General features: G+C 39.8%; 2 protein-coding genes across 3 annotated transcripts; one reads left to right on the forward strand and one right to left on the reverse strand.

Moving 5' to 3' along the window:
- Positions 1-5,941: 5,941 nt before the first annotated feature.
- Positions 5,942-7,590, reverse strand: LOC131959018 (RNA-binding protein EWS-like). Its single transcript, XM_059324104.1, has 5 exons — positions 7,494-7,590; positions 7,344-7,402; positions 6,723-7,100; positions 6,070-6,594; positions 5,942-5,995 (listed from the first exon to the last, which is right to left on the reverse strand). The coding sequence occupies exons 1-4, from the start codon at positions 7,505-7,507 to the stop codon at positions 6,071-6,073; spliced, it is 975 nt and encodes a 324-aa protein (XP_059180087.1). The 5' UTR covers positions 7,508-7,590; the 3' UTR covers positions 5,942-5,995; position 6,070.
- A 1,612-nt stretch (positions 7,591-9,202) lies between these two features.
- On the forward strand, positions 9,203-10,952 carry LOC131959019 (heterogeneous nuclear ribonucleoprotein 27C-like). 2 transcript variants are annotated; one of them, XM_059324106.1, is made up of 6 exons: positions 9,203-9,303; positions 9,397-9,455; positions 9,699-10,106; positions 10,311-10,338; positions 10,375-10,799; positions 10,870-10,952. In XM_059324106.1, the coding sequence occupies exons 1-5, from the start codon at positions 9,290-9,292 to the stop codon at positions 10,796-10,798; spliced, it is 933 nt and encodes a 310-aa protein (XP_059180089.1). In that variant the 5' UTR covers positions 9,203-9,289; the 3' UTR covers position 10,799; positions 10,870-10,952. The 2 variants fall into 2 exon arrangements, with proteins under 2 accessions (XP_059180089.1, XP_059180088.1); XM_059324105.1 differs by having other exon boundaries at positions 10,311-10,799.
- Positions 10,953-12,691: the final 1,739 nt, after the last annotated feature.

Raw genomic sequence — 12,691 nt, forward strand, 5'->3', positions numbered from 1 at the left:
TTTTAGGACAAAAATGTTCTCTGGGGGAGCATGCCCCCCAGACCCCCCCTACTCTGTTTGGGTCCCCCCCAAATTTCCCAGCAGTATGTTCAGGGTAATGAAAGGAATTTGGGAATTTCATGTAAAAACTTATTTTTTATTTATGTAAATATGTTGGTTGTTGTTTACACTACAGTTCATTTTATTTGTTCTGAATAAAACATATTTTGGTTAAGGCATGGAGTGGAAAAATAAATCATTTGCTGACAGCTTCGTCCCCCCAGTTCAAAAATCCCATCTTTGCCCCTAATTCCTGCTGTCAGCTTCCCTCTAAAGTACTGGCTTAAAACTCCGTGCTAGTTTCTGTTTGATGATGATGGGCCAAGTAAAACCAGAGATAGGGTCAAATATATTTAGTATAAATATAGAGAACTACACTGTATTATTTAACAGGGTCTTCCTTGTTTTTTTTCCTACATTATATGCAAATACCATACAAGTCCATTACTTTTATTAACATTAAAATGGAAATTAAAAATCTGTATATTAATATAATGGGACATTATAGATTTTTTTGGGAAAGTATTATTCAATTGCTTACACTATACTAATATTAACAGGGCATGGTTAACATTTTTTAAGTGGTACTAGTGCAGTACCCGTAGGAAGTATGTATTCATATAGTGGGATGTTAAGTAGATTTTTCAGTTATGGCCAAATGAGTTTGTGTGTGAAAGTGGAATGTACAATGAGGTGTAATACTCTTAATGTGTAGTGTTAAAATACAAAGTGTATATTGGGTAATACATGGATGTACATTGAGGTATAAAGAGACACAGAAATAGTTATTTTAAGAAAAATAAATGTAATCATTCAACATGGTTAGACATATACGGACACAGATATAGGAGGGAATAAGTTTACATGCAGCACAAACAGATGGATGTGAATAACATAATTTGCACATTGCATGCAGACCACTACAACATCTACAACTCCATAAAACACTTACTTTTCATAAGGTACCAGACCATCCAGCACATACACACTGAACATTGATATTCACTGGAAACTATTCAAATATTATTAGATATAGAACCTTGTAGCACACTTTAAAACTCCTAAAGATAGGTAGGCTAAATAGACTTACATATGAGATGAGTCAGGGTGGAAATCCAGAGTGAATTGTGTTACTGACCAGGTGTAGGCCTATCACACAATGGGGCGGAGCTCCCCTAAAAGGGGGAGGGGCTCCCCTAAAAGGGGGCGGAGCTCCTCTAAAAGACGTCCGATCGGAAACCGCAAACCACAACACGTCCTACGTAAATAATGATATTTTGAAAAATGAATTAAAAAATCTTCAAAATCGAGGATGCACACCTTTGTGCCATGTGCAAGACACATACGAAATCTGAGGTCAGTCTGACTAACGGTCAACGAGATATACACACACACACACACACACAGACGCTTCTTGCTTTATAGATAAATATTCAAAATTATTCAAAATGACAGGATTTAAAAAATGGACTGAATAGAAAAAAAACTCCAAAGGCTTCAACTTTAAACTAGACACCACAACACAAAGCGTCCTTGCACACTGACGTGCTTAAAAGTGATTCATCCTGTTTTTGTTTGTGTTTTATTGTCTCTCCCTGACAAACATTTTCAAAATCAGCTCCATGTGGCAACATCCCAGAGAGGGGAAGTTTTCATTTTATGACGATGTTGTGTCTGTTTTTGTATGAGCATGTTGGTTCATTGACATTTATAATGTGGGAAAACAAAAACAATAAGATCTCTTTGCTTGAGCAGTCTGGAGAGTTTACTTCATATTGTGTAAATCTGCCTTAAAGAAACTCGGCCTCTGATTGGTCAGGATTGTACTGCTCAGCCAATCACACAGTGAATATGTTTATGGACAGCTGGATCCTCTTTAGACGAGCTACAAATGTACAAACAGCTTTTTACCACGGCAGAGGAGTCCACGCAGCAGTTATTTTTTACTTCAATATTCAGTCTGACATTGGCGTCTGTTAGCTGGAAGTTATTTAAACCATTTAATCCATAGCACGCTAACATGCACACTACTAATTGTTATCCGATTCCTGGTGTTACCAGATTATTCATGTGCTCATTTAACCCTTGTCATGGTCCTCAGGGGTCCAAAAGGACCCCATGTCACAAGACTTTTAGGTTTTTGGACATGTAGAAAGTAATTATTAACAAACTGAATTTGAATTGTGAGAACTGAATTTTCAGTTCCAAACTAATGAATTCAATTTCAAATTAAAATTCAGATTCAGTTTTTCAATGCAATGATTCAAATTGAACAATAAAAAAAATCAAATTATGTGATTCAAATTCAGTTTTTTAATGCAATTAAAGTTAAGCCGGGGATGGGCAACTTAAATGCTGCAGGGGGCCACAATTTTTCATGACACTACCACAGGGCCACATATAGGACCGTGCACTTAACCAGATATGATGAAACTGCAATTTTAAATATGTTTACAGTGCAGTAACTTAACATATTTCATGCTCAAATGCATGTACTATAACAGTATAAATAGGAATATAAAAGGTTTGAAGCAAATAAAAAATAACCACTTACTGTGATTTCTTTTTTTTTCAGTGCAAGAACAGCAGACCAACATTAATTGCAAGAAGTCATTTTGGCCATTTTTACCCTGCACTTTTAAGATTTCATGCTCAAACGCATGTAGTTGTACTGAGGGCCACTTCAAGTGAGTGTGCGGGCCGTATGGGGCCCCCGGGCCTCCAGTTGCCCATCCCTGCTCTAAGCAATTAAAATTCAAATACAAATAATTCAAATTCAGTTTATGGTGGCACATATTTAAGCCCATACCATTCCCTAATTACTTCCAGTTATCAGATCATTGTGTGTATGTAAACCTACTAATGACTGACATAATTGTCATAATTTCAGAGTTGGTATTTCTATCAGTAACTTACATCAATGCATCATTACAAAGCTCATCCTATAAGATAGTAAATAAATGTTAAAAAAACGACGCTTTTCTTTCCACCCTCCTGCTCACTGGTCTGGAGTCTGACTGTAAAACAGAAAATGAATGTCATGTTTGTAAATTTACTCTGACTTTTCTGCTGTTGTGAGTTCTTCTCCTGTCGTCTGTGATGTGAAGTTAATGGGCGCTAATGGGGACGTTTTGTGCCCCGATGCATGGCGCGTGGTGCAGTCTGACTGTCCTCATGTTGTGCTGCAGAGACTGGGAGGAAACCAGGAGCTGTGTGAAGCTTTTGAATCCAAAATGCGACAGTGAACATCTCACCGACTCCACAAACTGATTGATGCAACAAAAATGGTGCTTCTTAGAGAATTCAGGGTCCTTGAGGTCAATATTTACACCCTTTATCTTCTATGTAACAGATGAAAATATACAGGATTTGTGGCATTTTGGAAACAAACTCCTCACAATGTGTGTTTCTCGTGTTTTAAAAGGGGAAAAAACATTCAACCATGAAGTGCATTAGATGTTAGTTAACAAAATTATACGAGTTCAGGGTATGTAGAGGGAAAAAAATACTTTTTAAATAATGCCAAGATGTTGGAAAAATATGGCAAATAATGTAGGAAATGTGATCTGCCGACCCTTGTATTTAATATACTGTATATAAATAATTGTTGGTGGCTATTTGATGTGTTTGTTGGATTTTAGATAAATGCCTGTCAAAGAAAACCATCTACCCTCAAAGTAAAGATTTACATATTAAAATGTGTTTTTGTTATGATTCATGTTTATGCAAAAAGTTTAAGTTTGGAGGAGCAAACTACTGAGCTTCTGCTCATTTGTCCCAGTCATGTTCTCTGCAAAAACAAATAGGCCTTTTTACAGACTCATGAGAATAAAAAAAACCTTTGTTTTGAAATATAGTGTATTTATAAGTGAAAAAACAGCACGCCATATCTGCAGAATTAGTTGTTACTGAACTTTTATCATGACGCAACTAAAGTTCTGGTGGTTTCTGACAGTTTAATGTCAGAATGACATCACATTGGCCGCAGCAGGCCTGTCAGCCAGACTGACAGCAGCACAGATTGTTTGAACACATGCCAGCTTTAGTCTCCGTCACAAGACTACTCGAAGACATTTCATCCTTTTAGAAATGGCTGCTTTCTGTCAAAATCAAATCCCCACCTTTACTTTCACTGTCGGATATTTTTTTGAACACCATGAGTCCATTATCCGACACAGAATCAAGGTGAAACTTGGTGAAATTTAAAGGTATATTACATAATATTAAATGATATAGAATTGTGTACATCTGAAATATTTCCAACAAGGTTAAAACCAGAGAAAACCAAAGTTAAATTCAAGTTTACAGTGTGTTTAAACCAGGCGGCAACCTCCGGGTCTGAGCAGGGAGGCAAACCAGAAGTGCCTTCAGCTGCATTCTACTATTTTATTATTCCAGCAGGGGGTGCTAAGTTTGGCTGCAAAAACATTTGTCCATTAATTTCAATGCAAAATGAGAAAACTTCATATCGGAAACAGCGCTGAACTTGATGCTTCCAACGGGCAGTCCACAAACCAATGGGTGATGTCACGGTCACGTCCATTATTTATGCAGTCTATGGATTAAATTGGTCAACTGTTACATATAACCTTTAACTCATGTTCAGTAGTAGCCTGGCTAACGCCAGACTCATCACAAATGAGATTAGTCTGGAAACCAGCCATTCATTTTTCCGTAGAGGAGGCATGGTTTACGATCCTCCTGAGCCGTTTATTGGGCGCTAAGAGTGACTATCAAAAGAGTCTGTAGGTAGCCCTTAGCCAATCGTATCAGTTATACCAGATGACGTATGTAGAGCGACAGAAATGAATGTTTACATAGCCAGACTAGCCCATCTCTACTTTGAGACTAAAATGCTCAATTGTGCTTCTGCAACGTTTTTCGGCAGCATGTTCTGATGTTCTCTGGCTGCTCTGTAGTTTCAGCTCACAGTCTACCGGCAGAGTGAGTGTGTGTATGTGTGTGAGAGAGATGCTTGCTGCTTTGCTTCTCCAGTTCTGCAAGATTTATTTTCACACCTTATTCCCTCTCATGTCATTCAACCAGACACATCCACTGCTTATGGTCAATAGACGAGCTGCTGCGGGTCTCTGGACGGCGCCGCTGTCCCCCGGCGTTACAGCAGTAGCGGGGCTAGTTGTTAGATTAGGCCAAAACATCTTTGGTGGTGAAACAAGAGTCTAAAGTCAATTGTTCTTTTAAAAATCAACTTTCACTCTAAACCATTTAAAATGCCATCAGCTAGATCGAAAGAGTTTTGCATCTGCTGCAGCCATGTTGGATCCGTAAGAAAACTACAAGCTTCCATCTGTTGAGTAGTACGCGTCATTGTCTTGCCGTCCCTCCCCGTTCTGTGATTGGATCCCTAAAACAGGGCTAACGGCCAAGGTTTCCAGACCCTTTCACAGTTTGAAATGAAAGCGAAGGCAATATGGGTGTACCCAGGCTAGTTCAGTAGTGGAATGGAACCAATTTACTCTATTGTACACAAGTCAAATTTTGATATACTTCTACCCACTACAGAGTTAAATATTGTAATTTACTCCACTACGGCAGCTTTACAGGTCAAGATTTAACATGACTTTGAAGTTAACACACAAGTACATTATGGTTAGATGAGCTCTACCTTAATATAAAGGTCACTTTCTCACCCAGAAATACCCCTATAGAAATTAGTTTAGGAGCCTCGACCAAAGAGTGTGCAAACACATCTCATCTTGAACTTTAAGGGTCCCAGACATGAATTACCATTTTTAAAGAATTTAGATAGAACAGTTAGTTTCCTGCGAGAAGCTTTTGGTGAAACTTCTGCATGGGACTGTTGACATTGAGAGTTCTGCCTCTACAAGTTCACCTTAACCAGATGATTTAAACCCAAGTGTGAAGCCCACGACACAGGATAGTAAGGAAGGAAGTTTTTATTGTAATACTTCACATGTAAACAGTTCAAGTTCACCTGCAAAACAAGGAAAAGGTCAGATTAGTCATCATGAATGATAAATTAACAAACCTTAAACTTGATAGTTTTACCTCAATATTTCTTTCCTCCTTTGGAAGGAGCAGCTGGTCGAGGTGCTCTGACGGGCTCAGCGACAAACACTAGTGGTTCCGGGTCCTCTGGGGCGTAGTTAGTGTGGGACCTGTATTCTAGTCCTCGCAGGTAGCCGTTTCCGGACTGGATGATGTAGGTTGAAGACGGTATGGGGGAAGTCTCCTCCTCACTCTCAGCAGTCTTGGACATCTTGGAGTTGGCATTAGACCCCCAGACGCTGAAGTCTGGGAAATCACCTCGTGGCAGCCAGTTGCTGGGGTCGGAGAACGAGGTTTCAACTGGCTGTTCAACCCAAGGAAGGCCAGGAGCAGAATCAGAACCATAGCTGGAGGTTTCAGGAGCAGCGTAGTAAGAACCATAGCTGGAGGTTTCAGGAGCAGCGTAGTAAGAACCATAGCTGGAGGTTTCAGGAGCAGCGTCGTAAGAACCATAGCTGGAGGTTTCAGGAGCAGCGTCGTAAGAACCATAGCTGGAGGTGTCAGCTGTGTAATAAGTTGCTGGACCTGGAACCAGAAATTAAGGTGTAAAGTCAAAAGACACTTCTGAATCAATGTTGCATGCTTTTATTTTAAGTTTCATGGCATTTGCAAAAGGCTCCACACAGGAGGGCTAACAAAAGATTGAGACCTACCAGTGTTAGCATTGGCATTAGAAAATCCATAAGCAGGAGCCCATGCTGGAGCTGCATAGACTGGGCCAGATGCTGCACCACCAGCAGGTTGATGCTGCACAGAAAAGCTTCCAGTGCTGGCAGGTTTGTCAGAGCTGGATCCAGAACTCACGAGGAACCTGCTTGGATCATAAGTTGGTGACGTGCCTAGGACCACACTGGGACCTCCCACACCGGATGGGGACTGGTTTCCAGTGGGAGCGCCGGGCTGCTGGGAAGGCTGCTGATAGCCAGCAGATTGGCCATACTGCTGGTCCATCAGAGCAGCCTGTGAGCCTGGAAAAAGAGGGGATGTTCTAGGAGCAGCATCACCACTGAAGCCTCTGGGAGCAGTGTGGTCTGGAAGAGTGAAGAGAGTCAGCTTCCGTAGCCAATAAATATTTCTGAACAACTTGATTCTTTGCAAGTAAGATTTTGCAACTGTTTGAATCTCAGAAAGCTTAAAGCAGTTTCAGTTTAAGAATCTGAAGATTAGTTTAGATAATTTGCATTTCCACAAGGCTGATCTTCCATTACTTTAACAAAGTCATAAACCATTTGTGTGGTTAAAGAGTCTGTTGTCACAGTAAAAGGGAAACTCACCTTCAGGTTTAGGAAAGCAATAAGCACTGCTGAACAACAGCACACAGATCCAAGAAACCCTGTAAGATAGTGTCAGGAAAAGCAAGTTATTCCCCAACTGGAACATAAACAATTGTTTGCTGAAAGTGGAAATAAACCCATTTAACTTACCTGAGAGAAACCATGTTTGCCTTGTCCTGAGCAGAAGACTGTACAGATTATAGACAGAAGATCTGTGCTGTGAGGTGAATGTGGCTCCTCTGTTCTTATATACTGGAGCTCCACATGCTTACTGCACTAATTAATCTCATTGATGACACCTGGAGCCAATCAGTCCCTGCTGCAGTGGTGGAACGGAGCAAATAAAAAATAAGTGAATTTCATATGTAGTGAAGTATAAAATGTCATAAAAGTCATACATTTTTAGATCGGACATCACAAAGTGCTTTGCAGAAAAACAAAATCAAATCGCAAAATACAGACACAATACATGAGAAATATTTGCAAGGATACAACTGAAGATGAAAAACAAAAAGAAGAGAAAAGAAGTAAAACGAAAGATTTTAGATGCTTTGAAAAATGCACCAAAGACACATCATGGTACAAAACATTGATGTTGTTATTTTGGCAATGCAGAAGGATTAAAATGTTCTGGGATTCAAGAAGATTAATTCCAAAAATATTACTGGACCCAAAGCTTTTTGCCGTTGGGATTTTTCCCAGAGAAACAAAATTATAGTGAAAACCAACAAACATATTGAGAGAATTCTGCCCTATAAAGTCTAACTGCAGTAACTATGCAAAAGGTAAAACTGAGAAAAACTGATTTAAAGTTTTTTTTTAGCGTGTTTTAACTGGCCAGCCAAATTGGTTATAGGTAGATAAGTGATATGACACTTATTTCTACATCTATTGGTGATGTATTTTTATGCAAAAAAAAATCATGATTATCTATTTGACCTTTGACCCCAAAAAACGTAGTTATTGCACTTCTGTAAAATGTTCTAATAGTAATGCACAAACAGAGTGCAGTATCCACAATGTTGTTGTCTTCTTTCAGCTTTTATATTTTGTTTTCTGTGAATAAACATTTTCAAATTGATTTTGTTATAAGATTTGTGTATTTTAGACTTAATATCATAAAGAAATGTTATATTTTTGTCTTAATATAATTCTATCTCACTTTTTTACTTAATCACTATCTAGATAATAATTTCCCTTTCAAATAAATGCATAATTTCTATAAATTTTATGTTTAAATTAGTATATATATCCAATGCAGATGGTGGTAAGTGCAATTACTGATTGGTTTTGAGTTCGATTTTGTGGTTTTTATATAATTATTTCTCTGAATTAAAGCAAAATTGAAATCTTAAACTTTGTCACAAGATAAAACAGACATCAAGGAGTTCTTTTTAGTTATAACTCAATTTTGATCAAAATTGTAGTTACTGCTGTTCGGTTTTGTAGGGCAGTATAAACCTCAGTTTGCTTTTTATTTTTAATGCTTTATGGATCATGGAGGGATACAGACTGAAAGAGTGTTTGCTTTTTGCCGTCAAAACATATTGCACTGGTTTGGGAAAAGATTCACAGACATAAGCAAGATAAGACCGACGTTATCATGTCTTGTGTTAGAAAGGACTACTTCAAATACTTGAGAATAGACAAAGGTCCTTCATTAATTATGTCATATTTAGTGAATGATTCATTTCTCTGGACAATGCCGTTTCAGAGCTTGTAGATATTTTATTTTTCTTCTGAACTCTTTATATTATATTTTGCATTATTTGCTCTGTTCCACCACTGCAGCAGGGACTGATTGGCTCCAGGTGTCATCAATGAGATTAATTAGTGCAGTAAGCATGTGGAGCTCCAGTATATAAGAACAGAGGAGCCACATTCACCTCACAGCACAGATCTTCTGTCTATAATCTGTACAGTCTTCTGCTCAGGACAAGGCAAACATGGTTTCTCTCAGGTGAGTTAAATGGATTTATTTCCACTGTTTTGGAAAACAATTGCTCATGTTCCAGTTGGGGAATAACTTGCTTTTCCTGACACTATCTTACAGGATTTCTTGGATCTGTGTGCTGTTGTTCAGCAGTGCTTATTGCTTTCCTAAACCTGAAGGTGAGTTTCCCTTTTACTGTGACAACAGACTCTTTAACCACACAAATGGTTTTAGACTTTATTAAAGTTATGGCAGATTAGCCTTGTGGAAATGCAAATTATCTAAACTAATCTTCAGATTCTTAAACTGAAACTGCTTTAAGCTTTCTGAGATTTAAACTGTTGCAAAATCTTACTTGCAAAGAATCAAGTTGTTCAGAAATATTTATTGGCTATGGAAGCTGACTCTCTTCACTCTTCCAGACTACACTGCTCCCAGAGGCTTCAGTGGTGATGCTGCTCCTAGAACATCCCCTCTTTTTCCAGGCTCACAGGCTGCTCTGATGGACCAGCAGTATGGCCAATCTGCTGGCTATCAGCAGCCTTCCCAGCAGCCCGGCGCTCCCACTGGAAACCAGTCCCCATCCGGTGTGGGAGGTCCCAGTGTGGTCCTAGGCACGTCACCAACTTATGATCCAAGCGGCTACGTCAGCCCTCCTCGACCTGCCAACACTGGAAGCTCTTTTGTGAAGCCTCAAGCTGCCGGTACCAGTGGACAGTCCAATGTGGGCTCAGGTGGTGCAGCATCTGGCCCAGTCCATACAGTTCCAGCATGGGCTCCTGCTGCTCCAGCATGGGCTGGTTATGGAGCTTATGCCAACACAAACACTGGTAGGTATCCCAACAATCTTTTCTTACCCCTCCTGTGTGCAACTTTAGTCAACTCTGTACTGGGCAAATTCCAGATGATCTGATTGGTAGGCCTGTATTTACAAGGCTATTTTACTTGTCTACACTGATTCCCAAAAACTAGCATGCAAGTTTCAGTTTAAACCTTTCACTCCCTCCTGTACAACTTAATCTCTCTGGTTTCAGGTCCAGCAACTTATTACACAGCTGACACCTCCAGCTATGGTTCTTACGACGCTGCTCCTGAAACCTCCAGCTATGGTTCTTACGACGCTGCTCCTGAAACCTCCAGCTATGGTTCTTACTACGCTGCTCCTGAAACCTCCAGCTATGGTTCTGATTCTGCTCCTGGCCTTCCTTGGGTTGAACAGCCAATTGAAACCTCGTTCTCTGACCCCAGCAACTGGCTGCCACGAGGTGATTTCCCAGACTTCAGCGTCTGGGGGTCTAATGCCAACTCCAAGATGTCCAAGACTGCTGAGAGTGAGGAGGAGACTTCCCCCATACCGTCTTCAACCTACATCATCCAGTCCGGAAACGGCTACCTGCGAGGACTGGAATACAGGTCCCACACTAACTACGCTCCAGAGGACCCGGAACCACTAGTGTTTGTCGCTGAGCCCGTCAGAGCACCTCGACCAGCTGCTCCTTCCAAAGGAGGAAAGAAATATTGAGGTAAAACTATGAAGTTCAAGCAGTTTTATAATTCTATTGACTCATGACTAACACTTGATCTGTCTTTTAGGGGACCTTGGTGACCAAAAGCTTCAGCCTTCCTGGATTTGTTTACATGTTTGAAGTATTGAATAAAACTTAACCAAGAACCTATTTGTGCCTTTACATTTATTATACAGAATTTGAGATGTGCAGTCTGGGAAAGGTAAATGCAGGGTGCACCTGCAAGTAGTGCTTCAATACTATCTTAATCAGGTGCTTGATGACCAGCCCCTTGTGCTTTTTTTTTATTTTTTTTTTTTAAATTGCATCTTATGTTTCAAAGGTATAACTGTACTAAGCTGCACTTAAAATGGCCATGATTACATTGCTGACTCTCAACCTCAAACTTGCAATGGGATGAAATGGCAGAAGCTTTAGAGTAACTGAAGGATCATCTCTCAGGATGTGTACAAAACAATAGTTGCCATGACTCTAGCACCATCAGCCTTTACAAAGATAAGCTGTTGTCTGAACAAGACGATCGGGGTACAATCATGTCTGTCAAATTACTCCAGATGCATGCAAACTGGTAGCAACAAATGAAATTATATAGGGGACATAAAAATGCGTGTTAGATGGGTTAAGTCACTGTTTCTGCAGGCAGGTCATTCCAAAGCTGAGGAGTCCTAATCACAATGCTTAACTTTGAAAGGGCCTGACTAACATTGTGCTGCAACTCTTCATATGGGGTTACCATTTCCACTACAGAGCTTGCATCTAGACTTGGTAAAATCTTGATTCTACAATGGACAAATGGTGACAGGTTGGGGTGATGCCACCTGTTAAAACCAGTGATTAGAGATGGCAACATTTGGCTTTGATTTTGTCCTTTAAAAAAATACTTCTGCTGCCCATCTTGGCCAAGTCTCTCTGGCAGAAACTGACAGAGGGGGGTTCCTGGTTAAATTTAAAAACATCTGATTATCCGAACTTGTGGAGGGCTGGGGCCGATCCCAACTGACATTGCGTGAAATGCGTGGTACACCCTGGACACGTCAATTGGACAATAGATTATTTTTTTTTTCATCCCCGACGGGAAATTGGGTTGCCATAGCAGTCTGGTAATTGAATACAATAAAAAAAAAAATGAAATAAAATTCTGAGGTAGAAAAACAATAGGACAAGGACACTTAAACACCAGATAAATAGGTAAATAAGGTATAGTGGTACTGATTTGATACTCTTACTGAACAGTAAATAATATAGTCCAGTATGTTATAGTAATACCAGTATAATAGCATATAGTAATGGAAGAAACGGTATATAACATACACATAGAAATGTCTTTTAGCCTGTGCAAGGTGTGCATATGCACATAACCATATATGTATATATGCACACAAGATATGATATATAAACTACGCACAAAAAGTAAGGCAATTTGTGTTAGATTATTTTGTTGTAAAAATGCTTTTTGGCAATAAATCTTATACCTTTGGAAAGCCTGAAGCCTCCCCTTTGAAAAGGTACCACATGTGTAAGGAACATCCATTTGTGGGATTAGCAGCAGAGCTGAGTATGTAGGTTGCAGCAAAGAAAAATGTGCCAAATCTTCTCTGCCAATGCCTAGGCTACTTTGCCATTGACTCTTGTTTGGTGTTTGGTGGATTGGATGATTGAAGTTTGAAGAAACAAGACATATTGACAATTTAACAATTTATTAATTTAAGGAACATGAGCCTCAGTAGCTTGTGGAATAACCATATACAGCCACAACAGCCTGGCACCTCCTCCTCATGCTGCCTGGTCGCACCCTGCTGTGGGATGGCCTCCCATTCTTCAAACAGCATTTGTCGTAAGTCAGCCAACCTGGTTGTGTTGGTCACTCTTGCACAAACAGCACGCCCAAG

Source organism: Centropristis striata, chromosome 21 (genome assembly GCF_030273125.1).
Source record: "Centropristis striata isolate RG_2023a ecotype Rhode Island chromosome 21, C.striata_1.0, whole genome shotgun sequence".
NCBI classification, from domain to species: Eukaryota; Metazoa; Chordata; class Actinopteri; order Perciformes; family Serranidae; genus Centropristis; species Centropristis striata.